The sequence below is a fragment of the Oncorhynchus kisutch genome, linkage group LG8, assembly GCF_002021735.2.
Source record: "Oncorhynchus kisutch isolate 150728-3 linkage group LG8, Okis_V2, whole genome shotgun sequence".
Taxonomy (NCBI): domain Eukaryota; kingdom Metazoa; phylum Chordata; class Actinopteri; order Salmoniformes; family Salmonidae; genus Oncorhynchus; species Oncorhynchus kisutch.
Genome location: NC_034181.2, coordinates 35,134,697 through 35,153,605, shown reverse-complemented (window position 1 = coordinate 35,153,605; position 18,909 = coordinate 35,134,697). Strand labels below are relative to the sequence as shown.

Genomic DNA, 18,909 nt, shown 5'->3' with positions numbered 1-18,909 from the left:
TTCAAAGCGTCCACACACTTTCCATCCGAAACTGTTTGTGATATAACGAAGTTAGTTTGTTTTCGGCAAAGTTTTTTGGGAGGGCTGATTGTGCACACGACATTTTTCCCCTCGAGGCAAGCTGAAAGCCTGCGCCCTTCGTCGGTGATTGGTCAACAGTAGGGAACCTTCAATTGTGTTTTTTTTACTTGAGAAATACTGCACCAAGCATTGTAATGTAAAATTGCGCAACTATTGTCCCCTTGGCAAAAACGATTTGAGTTCTTAGATACATTTAGACTATTGAGGCATTCAGACTGCTGGCTACAGAATCTCAAGGTGGACAAATGGTACGATTGCAGATTATTTTTCAAGTTTTTCCCCAAACGAAGGTCTTTTAAACGAGCAAACTTGTTCAGTTCGCTTAGCAGAGTTCAGCTAAGCGCCAGCCGAACCGAGGCATGCCGACGCCTTTAAATAGGCATGCCATTAAAGAAAGTGGTTTTAGAGTGTTACATTATTGGTTTACTTTATTGCACCATTATAAAAAGACGCATCATGTAATAATCACATTATGCATAAAAATGTGTTATGCATTCACTACATGATCTGCATTTATTACTATAGCAGTTGCTACAGGGTCTTGAAAGGTAAACATGATCACAGACACACTTAGGTACCAAAAACAGATTTTATTTCAGTATAGCCTATATGAAATGAGTTGGATCAGTATTCAGTACTGTGACATTCAAAAATGAAAGGAGAAAAAAAACATTTGCTTTGATTAAATAATAGCCTTCTACAATAATTGTGTAGACAAATGGCTAAATGATTTTCTAAATAAAAACAGAAATGCTCTGGGTGTAAATCCCTGAACAAGATACAGGTCCAATAAAATGATGTAATGCAACCATTACATGATAAAACTACAAGCCCACAAACCCAGCTGGTGTACAGTAGATGCAACTCAGATGCTTCTCTAAATAAGCCATTTCCTCCATAGCTTTAGAGAGTTACACGCAGACCAATATCAACATATTATCCAGTAGACTCACTGACAGAGCTCTGAAGAGAGAGTCCATGAATCACAGTCTATAAACAGTAGGCTACCTTGCTGGTCTCCCCAGTGTAAAATACATTGCATTGATATATTGGCACAAAAATAGGCATATTCCTTGAAAGTGTAACTTGGATAGAATCAAGGGGTTGTTGAGTTCACCATACAATGTTTACAGTTGCATACAGTATTGTTTGCATTTAAGCAGTGTGTACTTACATCAGGGCTTCACCTTGTGCACTATTTATATAATTAAAAAGTGGAATACAATGCACAGTAACTTTAAGGATAAATGTTTAAAAGTATCTCTGCTATGAAATGTCTTAGGGGATTTCTCTTAATGAGTGGTTATTAAAAATATTAACTGACCAGCACTTTGTATGCAATGTACACAATATTCTCACAGTAAAATGGAACTGTCTCCTATATGCAGAATACATTCTAATGTTGATCATGGCATGCTCTTTTATACTGCATGAGCCCTTTCTGAACAGAAGACAACTCCTAAACCAGTCCAGCTAAGGTTTAAGCTCTAAAAAGGACTGGGTAGGCACTGGCGGTGACAAAGTTACAATATTACCCATCTGTTGTATTATGAGACTCCTATTTTTCCAAACATTAAAAGGGAGTCATATTGTTTGTTGTAAATTAATCTCACATACATTTTATAGAAACGTTCAAATACATCAAATCAAAAGTGTAACTTGTCAGCATTAGTATGTTTGTCAAAGGCAACAAATGCTTGTTTGGGGGGTTTTAATGATTGTGCGTCACAAGGCTGAAGGGGTCTGATGACACAACTGTCTGCGTCACAAGTACTAAAATAATGACAGCCTATTTCCAGTCAATGCTACAATGACAATTTTAACCATCTGTTCTCAGTTACTCAGACAGGAAAAAGATAAAGAAATATCACCAAGGCCTTTGCTTGAGCAGTTGAAAAAACAAATACAAATGATTTTAAAAAACACAGGTCAACTGCTCCCTCTAACATGACACCTTTCAAATGGTTTCAGAAGACACACTCAACCAGTGAGCAGCAACCTCAAACACTAGTCCATCTACGTATATTCCTTGCAAAAGCAAAACTATTTGGGCTTGAAATCATACGATAGTCTGAGCATCAGAGAGAGCAGACAGGCCTAGACCTGATATGGATGTCCATAACACTTCAGGGGCTGCTAGAAGAATGCTGGAACTCCGCACACGCACACCATCAGAGTACAGAAAATGCACTCAATCTGATTCGCACACACACTACCTGAGCTACACAGACACTTCCCCCATACACACACACACTACCTGAGCTACACAGACACTTCCCCCATACACACACACAAATCTCCAGGCATAGACAATCTACTCCTTAACTGAAGAGTTTCACAAAGCAGCCCTGGCAGTAGGGCTTGTCATTCTGCTCCTTGAAGGTGCCCTTGTTGAGCTGCTTGAGGCAGAAGGCACAGACAAAGTGCTCAGGATGGAACTTCTTGGCCATGGCTGTGATGCAGCGGCCCGTGATGGGCTTCTGGCAGCCAGAGCAGAGGGACCCGCGGCGCTCGTGGTAGTGAACCTCACAGTAGGGCTGCCCATCATGCTCAAAGAAACTCCCGTTCACAAATGGGGTGAAGCACTCCTGCATACACAAACAGGGAGTAATGAGTAAGTACACGAGTCAGGACTAATAACAACATGAATGCCCTTATGTAAAGGGAATCAGGCAGAATACAGACCCTGCAGACAAAGCACTCTGGATGCCAAAGGGAGTTCAGTGCAGAGATGTAGTTCTCCAGGATGGCTCGGGCACAGCCGCCACATTTAGGTGCAAACATGTCAAAGTAGTCCTTCCTACAGTACGCCTTCCCATCCTTCTCATGGAAGCCTTCAGGAGACACAGATCATGAGTTCTGCACCTCACTATAAAACTGGTCATTTACAAGTGAGCTCCAAGAATGGGTCAAACTCACCCTCTGGGCCAAAGAATGATCCACACTGAGCACAGAAGAAGTGCTCAGGATGCCATGTCCTGTCCAACGCAGTCACAACTTTCTGTAAACATGAACATTGGAACAGTAACTCACTGCTAGCTGCTATTGCTACACTATCTTTCCACTGCCTTAGTTGTAATAGTTATGTTTGTCGTATATGGTGTTAACTTACATCCAGAATAGGTCCGTTGCAGTAGTGGCAGCGTGGGGAGAACAGGTTGTGGTAGTCCTTCTCACAGTAGGGCGCTCCATCACGCTCAAAGAAGTTTCTGGAACCTATCTCCTCCTGACAGTGGGTACACACAAAGTGCTCCGGGTGCCACGTGCGCCCCATGGCAGTCACCACCTGGACACACAAATCAACAGTTTATGTAAATTAACCATGCCAACAAAGCTCAGCAATTAAATGTAATGCGAGACCATGATCTTAGAAAGGCCACCAAAGCCTAATCTCAGGCCCACCCAAGCCCCTTACCTGTCCCACGATTGGTTTACAGCAGGCCCCACACACTCCCTTGGCAACAGTCTGCACACCCAGTTTATGGAGGTCAGACTGCAGGCTGCCGAGCATGTTGTCCAGCTTGTTGACCTGCGTTGGGGGGCCTCCAGGGCCACCTTTCCCCTGGGCCATCTGTCAAAAGGGTGAGGAGGGTGAGAGGATAGGATGGACACCAGAGCACAGTGCATTATCTCATAAAAATACATCTGTACAAATAATTACATTTATTGAAGGTTTAATGAAGGAAACTGAAGCCAGTGAGAAAGAGAGAAGGCGTTCTGTTATAGAAATAGAAAAGGTAGAGAGAGCCATGCCTGCATTAGAGGTAAGATTGGGTCGTATTCGGTTTGACAGCCAACAGACACCAGGACTTTGGGGGGAGGTGGTGGTGGTGCAGGCTGCACTGGTGGAGAGGGTGCTGGCTTGGGGGCAGGGGCCTGCCATACTGGGACAGGTGGGGATGGAGGTTGTACAAGCGGAGGTGGGGGAGGTAGAGGAGCAGGGGTCTGCTTCATAGGTGGGGGAGGGATGGGTTCCTGGGGTGGAGGAGGGGGGCAGGGGGGAGGCGTAGGAGGGGCAGGGGTCTGCTTCATAGGTGGGGGAGGGATGGGTTCCTGGGGTGGAGGAGGGGGGCAGGGGGGAGGCGTAGGAGGTAGAGGCGCAGGGGTCCGCTGCATAGGTGGGGGTCTACTGGGTTTTTCTATAATAGGAGTGTGACGAGGTGCTGGGGGAGACTGGGGTGGGTAAATGACCCTCTGAGGTAGAGGGGACTCTGGGGGAATAATGATCTGAGGAGAAGAAGAGACAGGGACAACCAGAGAGAAAGACAAAATGAAAGGTAAAGAACTGAAAGTGAAGTAAAATTTGAGTAAAAATTAATGAGAAATGTGCAATAATATCTGGGATGGTGGGAGCCTGTTGTGATCGTATCCAGGCCAACCTTGTCCACCTCGTTCGCTGCCCCGTCGCCACGGAAGCGCTGTGGCTTGGACATGACGATGATACCCTCAGTGAGCCAATCGTCCGGCTGCTTACGCCGGCGGTCAGCCAATCGACCAATCCCCAGCTTCCCCTGCAGCTCCTCTATGAGGCGGTCCTGGGAGCTGCTCTTGTTGACAATTATGGGGCCCACCCTCCCCCTCCGGGGGTGACCCTCTCGGTACATGGGGTGTACGTTGGAGGTCTCCTTGGTGCGCCTAATCACTGATTTAAGCTAGAAGGAGAACGAGCATCAGGAATCCACTGTGATCCAGTTACAATACCGCAGGCCAGGTGAGTGGTTCAGTTCAGAGGAAGCAGTCCATTCAGATCAAGCATCATTCCAGTTCACTCAAAGCCAAAAGCAGCCGCCTCCTCAAGCGTGTGTAGCAGCAGTGGTTAAAGTCGTCCAAAGGAATGTGTCAGTCACACTCATGTGGTCTCACATGCGCAGACCCCATCCAACCGCCCACAGTCCCCATATGCTCCCTGACCATTTAGCAGAACATAGTTGTGCAAGATGGGGGCGTCATGCCACACTGGTGCAACAAGTGAGGTAGTCATAGGATGTGGTCACAAATTAAATTGTGCGGTTTAAAAGAATAACATGCCAACAAAGAACACAGCCAGGCAGTGAATAATTAGCCACTATGCAGTAGCAGCAAACATCCTGGTGTGCAGATTGTAATGGCATTATCTCAACAACAACAAAAAGAACAGATGTTTTGGTATCAAAACAACCAGCTTCCTGAGATGGCAGAAATCTGTTATGCTACTGTATGAATAACATTTAACGCTGACCAGGGTTGGGGAGTAGCTAGTTACATGTAATCGCATTACAAAATAAAAATATTGTAATTAGATTACAGATACTTTTAAAAACTAGATAACGTTTCAATTTAAAAAGGATGTTTGCAAAAAAACGGACACCTTTCTGTTTTCAAGTCGGGATTGAAAAAAGGTGCTAGTTTAAGTTTGTTCCACGTGAGCAAGCCTGGAGACGACTATGATGACACACCAAATGCTTTTGGATGGATCCTTTGTCTTTTAATGCCTCTTAAGGGCAAAGTAATCCAAAAGTATCCGATTACAATTTTGGATAGGTAAGTAGTAACTAATAGATTACATTTCGAAAGTAACCTACCCAACCCTGACTGTTGTTTCTGTGTGTGTTTGTGCAGATCCAAAACAGTGTGGCGGTGAGGGCAGTCCCATACATGTCCAGATGCTGAGACCCTGTCCACAGTGGCCTGCTGCAGCAGAGGCAGGTCCAGGGAAGCATCAGGAGTCCCAGGGCAGGAGGAGCCATCCAGGGACTCATCCATCCAGCTGGCCTCAGTCGTCGGGGTCATGCTCCCATCTGTATAAGGTCTCTCTGTATTTGGAGTCATACCACCATCCAGTCCATCTTGGAGACACATGTTCAGCTCCACATCGGCCCAGTCCATGAGCTCCCTATACCCATCAACATGTCCACTTATTACTGACCCTTCCCGGGTAAATGTCCCTTCATGGGTACTTGCCTCGTCCCCGGTTCTTGCCCCGTCCCGGGTACTTCCGGTGGTGTCCGGCTGCACCTCGCTTCTGTCTAAGGGCATGATGCACTTCTCATGCACCACCTCCCGCTTCAGCCGAGGTGCCTCCATAGGGACTTTATCGTTCTCAATCTTGGCCAAACGCATGGCCAGCAGCTTATCCAGGGCTTCATCCAGAGAGGGCTCAGCTGCAGGGACTGGCTGCAGAACTCTCCTTGAGATCATGGGGCTAGTGAGAGCTGGGGGAGGGGGAGCCTTGGGATATGTGACCAGAGATGGTGAGGGGGCTTTCGAAGCAGTGAGAGGAGTAGGGGACTTGGAGTAAGAGAAAGGAACAGGACTAAGGCTCTTAGTAGTAGTTGGAGTCGATAAACTTAGATCCATGTCAGTTAGGGGACTGGGGCTTTTGGTAACAGAGGGAGGAGTTATGCCACGTTCTAGAGACGGACTAGGGGATTTTAAGGGGTTCTGGTCCAGCGTGGTGCTGGCTGAGGTGAGTGATGGTCTAGCAGCATTGGGAGGACTGGTGTCTGTGCTAGGTGAAGGTTTGGAGTGGTTGAGAACTACCAAGGACTTCTGATGAGAGGACAGCATGGTGGCAGAGACGTCGATGAAGGCTTCTGGTTCACTCTCTGCAAAGAACAGAGGGCTCTGGAAGGTTACAGTTGCTGGGGGAGGGCTTGATAATGAGGGATGTGGAGAGGACACTGCCCCGCCACCTTCCTCCTCTATGTGCAGCTCCCAGTCAGGCAGTGATAAGAGAGGGGAGTCACAGGCAGGTTGAGAGGAAAGGAGGGGGGAGGGGGCAGCTGCAACAGGGGAGGAGGGGGTACATGGATGAGGATGGACCTCCAGAGTGCAGCTGGGGGAGATTTCTGCTTGATCCAGCTGGGGATCAAAAAGGTTCATAGACCCCAAGGAGCCAAGAACAGGACAGGAGAGGAAAAGGACACCACAAGAGCAGGAAGATAAAGAGAAATAATCAGATCAGAAAATATAGAATTTAAGGAATCTAATAAAGGATTTCTTTCATAAAAGGACAAGCGTAAGTCCTGTCAACACACACAGACTGCTGTGCACCTTGAAGTCGGACAGGGAGGCCATGAGCTCGTCAAGCTCGCGTGTAGCACAGGATGCTGAGATTCTGGCCTGCTGCTGAGAGGGAGAGTCCAGCTCACTGTGAAGAACAGAGGGGCTGGGGGTGCAGAAGACACAAACAAAGCACATGATCACAAACACAATCCAACCCAGACCCCCTGAAACAAGTTATTATTCCTACAATCATTGCATGTGATCAGATAGAGCACCACAATCCAGGCTACAGTAGATTATTACCATCATCCCATTGCTAGTTAGTACATATCCTATAAATCAAAGTTATGACAAACTCATCCTTGTTCATCTGTAACTCTTGAGTAGCAGTAACTGCTAATATCCTGACCTGGGATTGGGTACAGAACCCTCCAGCTCATCCAGCAGACTCTCCACTGTGGGCCGGCCATCTTCCACCACCCTGGTCCCATTCTGTTTGGGCTTCTCCTGAACGGGAGGGCTCACCATGATGTCAGGGGGCCCCCCGTTCTGCTGCACATAGTTGGTAATGCTGCAGGATGGCAGGGGTGGGGCGGTTTCCTCTGTGGGTAGAGAGGACAGCGGGACATCGTTCATCATCACAGTAACATGTAGTAAACACATACTGCAAGAACTAAACCACCTATTGCACAGTTGATGGCAGAGGTAAGTACCACTTTGGTAATATAAACACCTAGTGAATATTTATGTAGGATGTGGTTTGCTGTCTGTCTACCTGTGGTGGGGAAAGAGGGAGAGTTCTGCTGGACAGCATTGAGCTCCAGGAGCAGCCGGTCTAGCTCTGACAGGTTACTGCCTAGCGGGGAACTCATGGCTCCCGCAGATGGGTCAGCAGACTTCTGTTTGTTAGGGAAACTGACAGAGGCAGAGACAATGGGTGTCAATTGTGTGGAAAGTGTGAAACAAACAGAGTGACAGACAGTCTAGTAGTCTCCCAGTGGAGGTCCCTTCCTAGGGATCTGTTCCTATGGTCCTCCTGCCTACCTGTACACGTGGTCCTCTTCAATGTGGGACCGGGGCGGGCTGCTACTGTCCCTGGACCATGAGCTCTTTGGAGCTGAACCCAAGGACTGCGGAGAAGAGAACAGTCAATCAGTTCAGTCTTGAAAAGCCATTTACTGAATGATATGCGCGAGTCTGATGTGCGACTGACCTGTTGGGAGGAGTGGAGGGAGTCAATCACAGAGCCATTCAGAGCCTCAGCGGAGGGAGGGGGCGGCACCGGGGGAGGGACTGACACATCCTGGTAGGAGTTTCCCCCGGTGGGGAAAGAGTAGGGGGTTTCCTCAGACAGGAACACAGGACGCTTGGAAATGTGGGATGTCGTGGATTCCAGGTCCGCCAACAAAGCGTCTGAGTTGGTAAGAAATGCTTCCATGGTTAGACACAGTTTAGAGCTCTGACACTCATAAATATTTGACAGAAATACAAACCCTAATGCTGCCACAGTATCGTGACATCACGAGGGAAGGGCAGACGTTGGGTCGTCACTCGAACACTATTCCTTCACTTCTTTCTGGAACCATCATTCACAGAAGATCAAGATGCAACACAACTTTTCCTATGCTTAGTATGAATGTCAATAGTTTGCAGATTTAGTTATGTTGCCTCCGTTAGACTGTGAAACATGTAAAGCACGTAGCGTTTATGGCTGGGAATTGCCAGAGACCTTACAATACGATATGTATTGCAATTCGATACTGTGATTTTATTGCGATTTGATGTTCCAAACATATTGCATACTGAGTGTACAAAACATTAAGGACACCAGCTCTTTCCACAACACACTGACCAGGTGAAAGCTATGATCCCTAATTGATGTCACTTATTAAATCTACTTCAAATCAGCGTAGATGAAGGGGTGGAGACACGTTAAATAAGAATGTAAGCCTTGTGACATGGATTGTGTATGTGTGCCATTCAGAGGGTGAATAGAAAAGACAATATTTAAGTGCCTTTGAACTGGGTATGGTAGTAGGTGCACTGGTTTTTGTCAAGAACTGCAACGCTGCTGGGTTTTTCACGCTCAACAGTTTCCCATGTGTATCAAGAATAGTCCAAAGGACATCCAACCAACTTGATAACTGTGGGTAGCATTGGAGTCAACATGGACCAGCATCCCTGTAGAACACTTTTGACACCATGTAGTCCACGCCCTGACGAATTGAGGCTGTTCTCAGGGCAAAAGGGGGTGCAACTCAATATTAGGAAGTTGTTTAATGTTTTGTACACTGCTCAGTGTGTCTGCTGCAGAGGGACAAGACATTTACATGTCATCCAGAGTGACACAGTTAGTGCATTCTAAGATGGCTACCACATATCACAGGCATAGCCATCATTAGAGTCAGAGCTAGATGTCACGGTGCAGAGGAGGATTATTTAAGATACGGTTAGAAGAGGTAGGGGTTCAGATGTTTTCAGAAGATGGGCAGGGACTCTGCTGTCCTAAAGCTGGTTCCTCCATTGGGGTGCCAGGACAGAGAAGAGCTTGGACTGGGCTGAGCTGCCCTCCCGTAGGGGTATGAGGGCCAAGAGACCTGAGGTGTCAGAACAGAGTGCTCGGGTCAGGGTGTAGGGTCTGAGCATAGCCTGAAGGTAGAGAGGGGCAGTTCCTCTTGCTGTTCCGTAGGTTAGCGCCATGGTCTTGTAGTGGATGTGAGCTTCAACTGGAAGCCAGTGGAGTATGCGTCGGAGCAGGGTGACATGGGAAAACTTGAAGGTTGAAAACCAGGCGGGCTGCAGCGTTCTGGATAAGTTGCAGAGGTTTTGACAAGAGGGCCATGATAAAATGAGTTTCAGTCATGGAAGTAAAAGTACTGAAAACAAATTAGCTTCCTATTTAAAAGATGAAGAACAAGCTATGCACCAAAAATGCTGGAGTTTTGGTGCAGGTACAGCGCAGAAATTACATTGTGATATGTAACTGTACCAAGACAGTCTGGAGTCTACCAAGAGGCGGGTGTCTAAACGGACAATTCCTAAGTGTATGAGTCAGTCCCTCATTCCAACCGGTCACTCAGCCTCCTCATTCCAAAAAAAGGCCTGCTCCCCAGGGCCCCTCCACAGTAGTCCTGTCCTGTCCTGCCCCAGGAGCTAAGATTAGGTCATCAGCATAGTGCCACAGACACACAAATCCCCAGTGTAATTTCTAAACCCACTATTCTCTCCCCCCCGTCCCATCAAATCTTTCTATTGGGCCCTAAAAAATATATAGCTCCTGTCAGTAAGTACCTGGCTATGTGTCTTGGATTGTCCGTTGTTCCATTTGTCTTCAACAGAAATAGTTTCTCTCTTTTCCAAGAAGATTTGTGTGAGCATGAGACAGACAGCATATCTCCTCCAGGGTTATCAAGTGTACAGCACAGCATTAGTGTCCCTTAGAACACCAGAACAAAATAGACCCTGACATCACTCCATCCATCCATCCTCAGTCAGTTAAGAATAGCCTGTTAAAATGTTGCACATACTGGGATGATGGCACAGGGAATCCTCAGTCTATTTTAAGTAAACAAGCGTAAAACCTAGAGAACATTAAATTGGTTCAACTAAATGATCTGATAAATAGAGAGTCTAAGATCCCAACTTTACAACAACAACTTCATGAGGTGAACCACAGTCAAATTCAAGTGGGCATCATACATACTGCACCTAAGACCACAGTCAAAAAGTCCATCTTAGGTCCCACACACACACACACACACACACACACACACACACACACACACACACACAAAATCTTCTTTAAGTCAAACAAAGCAAAAACACACATGCAAGAAACTAAGATGGCATTAACAGTTGGAGAGTTATAGTTCAGAGCAAATGTTAATCTTCACTGGGCAAAATTCCCCCTTACTATTACTTCTGATAGTCTTGGGTACTGGGTCGTCAGGTGGCATATGCGAGTGCGTAACTGTGTATACAAAACAGAGGGACTGAGAGGACTACGACTAGCTAATGACCCATCTGCTAAGGGTGTGGTGGCGGGGGCAAATCAGAAACAGGCACTGGATATTATTACAATTCCTTACTCAAAGCCTCTCCCTCCAACTCACCCCGGGGCTTCCTTTTTCTCTCAGAAAAAAATAAAAAAGGAACTAGGTGTCTGTCTACTTCTGTTAACCGACTGAACTTTTTAGCCCGTAAAAAATAAAATAATCTCTATAGAACCTTGACTTTATTAGAACCTATTCTCTACCACAACTTCCTTCCACAGTACTTCCCCCACTGTTCATTTAGAACAGAGACCCCAACCAGTAGCAAGATGTTAAACCACATGGGAGCAAAACCTATTTAAAGCTGTACTCTCAGCAAGTATGTCAGTGCAAACGTGCTGAACTATAACTACCAGCTGGAAATGAGCTGCACCTGGTGCAGACATGCTGACAAAGGTCTTAAAGTCTCCTTCTTCACTATTACAATGAAGCCTAATGAAAATCACTTTCCTCTCTCTAAATTGTCAACCATGGTGTGGTTTCCCCTTTAATAATAAATAATCACGAAAGTCATTACTGAAACACTATATCACACATAGCAAGCTAGGTATGATATACTAGTACACAGAATAATGTCGACCTTACTCATGGCAGTGCAGGCAAGCCTTACCAACCCCCCACTTTGAGAGGAATGAACACACCGCCAAGTACCTCAGTATGCCAGACCGGGATCTCTAGTCTATTCTCTGCTTAGTATGACTAGATTACTAGATTTAACCCCCCCCCCCCGCGCTGCTACTATATCTGACCCTGGCCAACCCCTGAGGTAATGATCAGTTGGAGATTCCAGTGAGAATCTAAGTGTTTCAATCATGCCTTTAATGGATATATGGGTAATGTATGGACTACTCAAGGGTGTACCTAGTAGAAGCTGGTACCCCACCTTCATTGTAAAAGGGATAGTTAATTCAACTAAGAGCAATGAGTGGAGGATATTTAGTCATAGCTAAAGGTCTGCTGCAATACACTCCTGTATAGTTCTTCAGGCCCGGGCTACATTGACATACAGGTTTACTGGAGTGTGCTGAAGGAAATGCCACTGGAATAAATTCATTAATTTGTGTTTATTGTCCCTCCTGTGGAGGGCAGCGTTGAGTCTGAAACGTCGATGACAAAGGGGCTGTGGCCTGAGTTGGTTTGGGGGGGGGGGGGGGGGGGGGGGGGGTGTAACACATTAAATCTTTGAGATGGGTAAAGTCCACTCTTTTCAGAGCAAATCCTGACGACTTCTGAGAAAAATGCAATTATAAGACTGCTCACTTCTATGGGAGACGCATTCATTCTGCCATTAGCAAAAGCAGGCCATTAGCAAAAGAGTTCAAGTCACCTGACTTTGTTTATTGCAGCTTCAATGACTTAAATAGATTAGCAATACATTCCTGTCGTGATTCTTTCAACAAAAGGGTCTCATATAAAGTCATGATGTTCAAACATAAGCCAACAGTCTAGTGTTGTGTGCTTACTGTATGGGCATTCTTTGGGTGGTGGGTGTACGTGTATATTCTTGCCGCAGTCTGTAGCCCCCCCTCCTCCTGCCCGTACCAAAACCCTGCAGTCTTTATCTGATGGGCGGGAAGGTGCATTCCACACATTCCACTGTCTGCCTCAGAGAGAAATCAGCCAGGGAAACAGAGGAGGGTGGCAGAGGAGATGGGGAGGCATGTGATGGAGGGCAAGAACAAAAGAAGGATGATTTGTACTATAAAAAAAACATAATATGTAACATACATGAAAGTAGCAAATATGAAAAGAAAACAAAATACACTGAACAAAAATATAAAACTCAGTGTTAGTCCCATGTTTCATAAGCTGAAAAATAAAAGATTCCAGAAATGTACCATATGCACAAAAAGCTTATTTCTCTCAAATGTTCTGCATACATTCGTTTACATCCCTGTTAGTGAGCATTTTTACTTCACCAAGACAATCCATACACCTGCCAGGTTTGGCATAACAAGTGGATTAAACAGCATGATCATTACAAAGGTGCACCTTGTGCTGGGGACAATAAAAAGCCACTCTAAACTGTGCAGTTATGTCACACAACACAATGCCACATGTTTTGAGAGAGCGTGCAATTGGCATGCCGACTGCAGGAAGGTCCACCAGAGCTGTTGCTAGAGAATTGAATCTTAATTTCTCTACTATAAAGCTGTCGTCTTAGAGAATTTGGCAGTACGTCCTACCAGCCTAGCAACTGCAGACCACGTGTAACCACGCCATGCCAGGACCTCCACATCCAGCTGATGAAACTGTGGGTTTGCACAACCGAAAGAGTTTCTGCACAAAATGTCAGAAACCGTTTACGGGAAGCTCATCTGCGTGCTCGTTGACCTCAGGGTCTTGACCTGACTGCAGTTTGGCGTCGTAACCGACTTTAGTGGTCAAACGCTCCCCTTCGATGGCCACTGGAGAAGTGTGCTCTTCACAGAGGAATCTCGTTTTCTATTGTACCAGTCAGATGGCAGACAGCGTGTATGGCTTCGTGTGGGCGAGCGGTTTGCTGATGTCAACGTTGTGAACAGAGTGCCCCTTTGTGAAGGTGGGGTTATGGTATGAGCAGACATAAGCCACCCAACAACGAACACAATTGCATTTTGTGGATGGCAATTTGAACGGACAGAGATTCCGCGACAAGATCCTGAGGCCCATTGTTGTGCCATTCATCTGCCGCCATCACCTCATGTTTCAGCATGACAATGCACAGCCATGTCGCAAGGATCTGGACACAATTCCTGGAAGCTGGAAATGTCCCAGTTTTTCCCTGCATACTCACCCGACATGTCACCCATTGAGCATGTTTGGGATGCTCTGGATCAACGTGTATGACAGCATGTTCCAGTTCCCACCAATATCCAGTAACGTCACACAGCCATTGAAGAGGAGTGGGATAACATTCCACAATCAACTCTATGCGAAGGAGATGTGTGCATGAGGCAAATGGTGGTCACACCAGATACTGACCAGATACTGACTGGTTCTGTGACCAATAGAAGCATATCTGGATTCCCAGTCATGTGAAATCCATAGATTAGGGTCTAATGAATTGATTTCAATTGACTGATTTCCTTATATGAACTGTAACTCAGTAAAATCTTTGAAATTGTTGCATTTATATCTTTGTTCAGTGTATAATGTTTTGCAATACAGGATATGATTAACCAGACAGAAACCATCATTCAATCAGTTGTACAAGGTTCCAGATAAGAGAGGAAAAAATATAAATACATTTGTCAGTTTAAAAAACAATGAAAGTACTATGCTATAATTAGATAATAACAATAGGGCCAGATCAACAAAGTACAATATACTTGAGTCCAGGATAAGAGAGATGTCAATGTTTTTATTACCCATGGCAGGCCCAGGGAGCCATGCTTCCCAGGCGGGCAGGCAGCAGGCAGCCCAGGCTGGCCAGTTCAACTTTCCTACTGACACATTGGATACAGTGATGGGCCACCAGGGTTCACAGCTCACATGTTAATAGCTGGGGGGCAGAGAGCAGAGCTGGCCAGAGCCACATGTAGGAAGAAACACTATCCCATCGGGCCTACCCAACATGATATTTATACCAATCAGGAGAGACTGGGGCCAGAAAGGGGTGGAGGGAGAGATACCAGAGGAGAATAGGGGGGGTTACACTACAGAGAGAGTAGGGGGGGAACAGTGAGCTTAAAGACATACTGAAGGGAGCAGGGACAGAGTGGTGTGGTGTTTCAGAGAAAGACAGAAGGATCTTGAAGCAAGATCAGGTCAGTGGCTTCAAAAGAAACATCACTAAAAATACCCGCCCAAGCAGCCCCATATCCGAAAGATGACACTCCCTGAAGAGATCGCTGGACTAAAATAAAAGAGCTTCCCCACAAGTCAGTAAATCAGACGACAGGGAAGTCTAAAGGCCATTCTGACACAGACAGTCACACTTAGACATTGAGGACAAACTCACACCAATAGATGTGAGATCGAGCAGCTACTGTGAATTCAGAGTATGTGTCTGTTGGGGGCGGAGGTGTGAAAACATCAAGAATTTACTGTTTGGTTTCTCTTCTCTCAATGTTCAGCACTGAATCACACCAACCAACCTCCAAAAACAGCCAGCCAACTTCCATGTACTGTGACCCTGTGGAGACCTCCACAGAGCAGAGTGCCACAGCCACACTGAGCTCTTTGAACAACATGCCCTGGGGTGTCCCAGCCTGAGTAATGTGGGAAGAATCCAGCGCAAACTGATTCCTGCTCCATTATTCGGACCCATCAGGAATATAATCAGCACTGTTCTAAGAGCCAAGAAACACGGCCAGAGTGAGAAGGGGGAAGAGAGTGACAGAGGGAAACAGTTTAGGAAATAAAGGCGAGAGAGAGGGGACAACGACTGACTTTTATTGGTCAAAAACACATCCTTAACAGCGGTGGCAGAGCCTGTATCTCTTGCTGCGTTTCCTGAACCCTGAATGCTGATTCTGCTCATTGTTTTCTTCTCCATTTCCTCGGGATGTGAGGCAGGGTCTGTTGCCTAAGCGATGAGGTCAGCCATGCAGCTCCCCTCCCCAGACTCAGAACAGGATGGGTGTGGACAGAGCACTGAGAGCACAAGGACTGGACTCATTTACAGAGAGGACCATCCCATTAGTACAGAAAGCAGGCCCACTCAAACACACTGTAGTGGTATGCATACAGTCAGTAACACTACAGGTCCCTAGGGGTGATGACTAGCCTGGTAACACTTCCTCACTGCTGACACACTGAAATACATTAACTCATTAAGGATCAACTGCCAAAGTTGTAAGGATGGCTACGTGTCTAACTTAAAGTGTGGCTGGCAAACATCGTAAACATTTAGGATCACCCCATTTAACAAGCGCCAAGTCCTCTCTTGAACCAGGGGATATTTTCATTTTTCTATAAGGTAATCAACTAATGCAGTCCACATGTCCTCAAAGAGGATCACTGTTCAACAGATTGCAACATTGCCTCTCCTATAGTGTTGTCCTCTTGACCAGCTGCCAACCTATACACCACCCACACACTGCGCTCTATCCTGATGACCAGTCATAACATAACCGAAGGCTGCTTCAGCCCACTGGGTCAGTCAGCCAATCCGTGTGCTCCCCCAGCACTGAGTCTACATTTCACAGGCTCCTGAGGAATTCACAGAGGAGAGTGGAGACTTCACACATCAAACACACCAGTAAGATAGGCCATCTGACACTGATTGGCACTGTGTGGGTAAAGAGTCATCAGGAGGAAGGATCAGCTGCACTGCAGCCACATCAGTAATGGTTCTGGGCCTGGCCACCACCTGATCAGAGCAGCGTGAGATGGGTCTCTGGAACGTTCACAGGTCTCGTTTAACCTAGGTTACTCACACGGCACTACAGAACCCACCTTGAAATGGGGACATATCTAGTACACTGAGCCAAGTAGAGAGAGGATGGGATGATTGGGTTATGCAGCAGTAGGTCATCCATGCAAAGACCATGGAATAGGGTTTTACTAGAAGGACGTAGTAGGACTGACTGAGAGTACCTGTTTGTAAAGAGCTCTAGAGATTTATTTACAGTGCCAGTGGAACGGACTGGTGGGAGGAGGTGAGCCGTGACCCAGTGAGTATTTGGCCTTCAACCCTGACAAACAATGATGTTAGACATTCCACAGCAGCCTCTCCCCCTCCCTCAGGCCTGCTTCCCAACTTAAGTGAGACGACAGGCTCTCCCTCAGTTAACAATCAGTCCTTTCACTGGCCCAGAGCAACTAATGAGCCCTGGAGGTATTCTCAGATCAGGCCAAGCTCAAAATATGGCTCCTCATCCCTCTACTTAAACAAGCCAAAAACACGTCGCTGAAACTTAACATAAGCTATTTCAAACAGCTACTGGACTATTCTTTTTAATGAAGATTACTTTATTGTCCATTTCCTTAGAGAGAAAGAAAATGTGTATCACTTGATCAGTTCAATCAACTGAGACACTGACACACACCCTGAGGATTTGAAAGCACAGGAGAGAGAGTCATGCTTTGGTTGCTGGCCTGCCTCTAGCCTCTTGGCTACATGCCAACACCCTTCTGTGCATGAAGATGAAAGCAATTGCATTTATTCAATAACACACTTTCTAATCTGAGAAGGTTTAGTGAATTGGCAACCTGATGAAATCTATTTAAAAAATATATACAGACTTTTTGAGTTCTAAGTGTAGTGCCACAGGTCAAGGGTCAGTGAACTATAACAGTTGACTGGTCAGCTATCTTGTCACAGAAAATAGACTGACGGGTAAATGGTGGCATTGGGGGGTGACCTATCAGCCAGCATGATCAACCAGACACTTGGTGCCAAAAAATCACTGATGCATGTAACCATGGAATATGATCTGTGTGTATGAACGGTGCAGCTTGATGTATAGCAGGTTTAGCTATTTGAGATAAGCCGGTTCCAAGTGTTTCTTTGTGTAAATATCTCTGGTGCATATTTGTGTGAAAAAGTGCTCTATTCTTTTGAAGACCCATATTGCTCCAGGTGGCTACTGTAATGTCTGAGTATGTACTCTAAACATTAGGCTTTGGACAGGGGTCAAAAGAGTCATGAGACCCATAAAATAGGCCTACTGGTACTACTCCCACCACAGAAGGACTACCACTACAGTATAAGAGGTCAGCTAGTCAGGATCCCTGGAACATCATTCCTAAAACCAGGGTCCCCTGATAGCATGGACCATCTAAGTAGGCACCCAACCATTATATAATAACTATTTAGTTTCACCTCTGGTATGCCAGGAAAAGGTAGCAAGTCTGCCAATTTCAGCATTTGGGAGAGCTTCCATCCTGCCTGTTAAGAAGGCACAACCAATACTTACACCTCATGGTCTCTAACAAGTCAGACTTTTCCCCCTTTCCATATTTGACACACAAGAAACGACAATGGGCGTGATGATACATTTTCTTTAAAGGATAGACATACACTATTTATCATGTAATTTCACATGCGTTTCTTATATGGAGCTGGTGTCGCCATTTAGAATATGACTAACACTGGACCCAAAAGCTAAAAGTGTTACTTTAGATAACTTCAAAGCACCTATATGAACTGTAATGATACGAACGTTTTAGTACAAAACAAAACGCGGATAACTTCGCGGCCTATGAGGGTAAAGCCAATTAACATTGGTGGTGTTGGAACCTCGTTTCTATATAAACCAACGATGTTGATACATAATCGGACAGATTTATGCCAAAGTGTTATCTAAAATAAAGTAAATAATTTATGCAAGAGTTGACCATTGTCATTGTTCCATTCAAAGAAGTAAAACATGGAATGAAAAGTGGATAAACGGGGTTAAATTCGAAGCTATTGAATGTAGTTTAGCCTACAATTTTATGCCTGTTGAGCTCAGATATTAAAACAAATCTCTGGCCCTCGATTATCCCAAGATCTTGAAAGAAATCCCCGCTGCCTTGAAATACATGACTTTCTCAACCCATACTTTCCGCTATGCTGAATAGAAAACGGCTGAGATTAGAAAAGGACACGGTATGAAATGTACCTAAATCGTCCATTCCAGCGTTGGCTTCACCAGTGAAAGGTTCCTGTAAAGGTTTAACAACTTTTCGGCGTCCGTGGTTTCCTTTCAAAATCTCAATAGTTTACTCTGCTGAAGTTGGTTGTGAAGTACAGTACAGGACCGAGTTGCGATGTGCATGTGTACTTCACCGCGACGGGCATTTATATAGCCTACGCAATAGCCGACATGAAAGTAACCTAATTTAGCAGGCGTAAAATAACCTGGTCCGGGTAAAGAACTTT

General features: G+C 45.7%; 1 protein-coding gene across 3 annotated transcripts; it reads right to left on the bottom strand.

Annotated features, from left to right (window-relative positions):
- Positions 1-656: 656 nt before the first annotated feature.
- On the bottom strand, positions 657-18,861 carry LOC109895795 (paxillin-like). Of its 3 annotated transcripts, XM_031830196.1 has the most exons (13): positions 18,650-18,848; positions 8,279-8,478; positions 8,110-8,195; positions 7,841-7,980; positions 7,475-7,667; positions 7,114-7,228; positions 5,716-6,921; positions 4,461-4,733; positions 3,497-3,652; positions 3,194-3,367; positions 3,001-3,082; positions 2,767-2,915; positions 657-2,669 (listed from the first exon to the last, which is right to left on the bottom strand). In XM_031830196.1, exons 1-13 carry the CDS (start codon positions 18,660-18,662, stop codon positions 2,403-2,405), a joined length of 3,054 nt encoding a protein of 1,017 aa, XP_031686056.1. In that variant the 5' UTR covers positions 18,663-18,848; the 3' UTR covers positions 657-2,402. The 3 variants fall into 3 exon arrangements, with proteins under 3 accessions (XP_031686056.1, XP_020345376.1, XP_020345375.1); XM_020489787.2 differs by lacking the exons at positions 4,461-4,733; positions 5,716-6,921 and having other exon boundaries at positions 18,650-18,861; XM_020489786.2 differs by lacking the exons at positions 657-2,669; positions 2,767-2,915; positions 3,001-3,082; positions 3,194-3,367; positions 3,497-3,652 and having other exon boundaries at positions 4,697-6,921; positions 18,650-18,857.
- Positions 18,862-18,909: the final 48 nt, after the last annotated feature.

Bases quoted from the DNA above. Each gene is read 5' to 3' on its own strand.
- LOC109895795 (XM_031830196.1), bottom strand. The intron at 8,196-8,278 runs GTCAGTCGCACA...TCTTCTCCGCAG, and splicing joins CCCTCCACTCCTCCCAACAG to TCCTTGGGTTCAGCTCCAAA. The intron at 3,653-4,460 runs GTTGGCCTGGAT...CCCTTTTGACAG, and splicing joins CAGCGAACGAGGTGGACAAG to ATGGCCCAGGGGAAAGGTGG.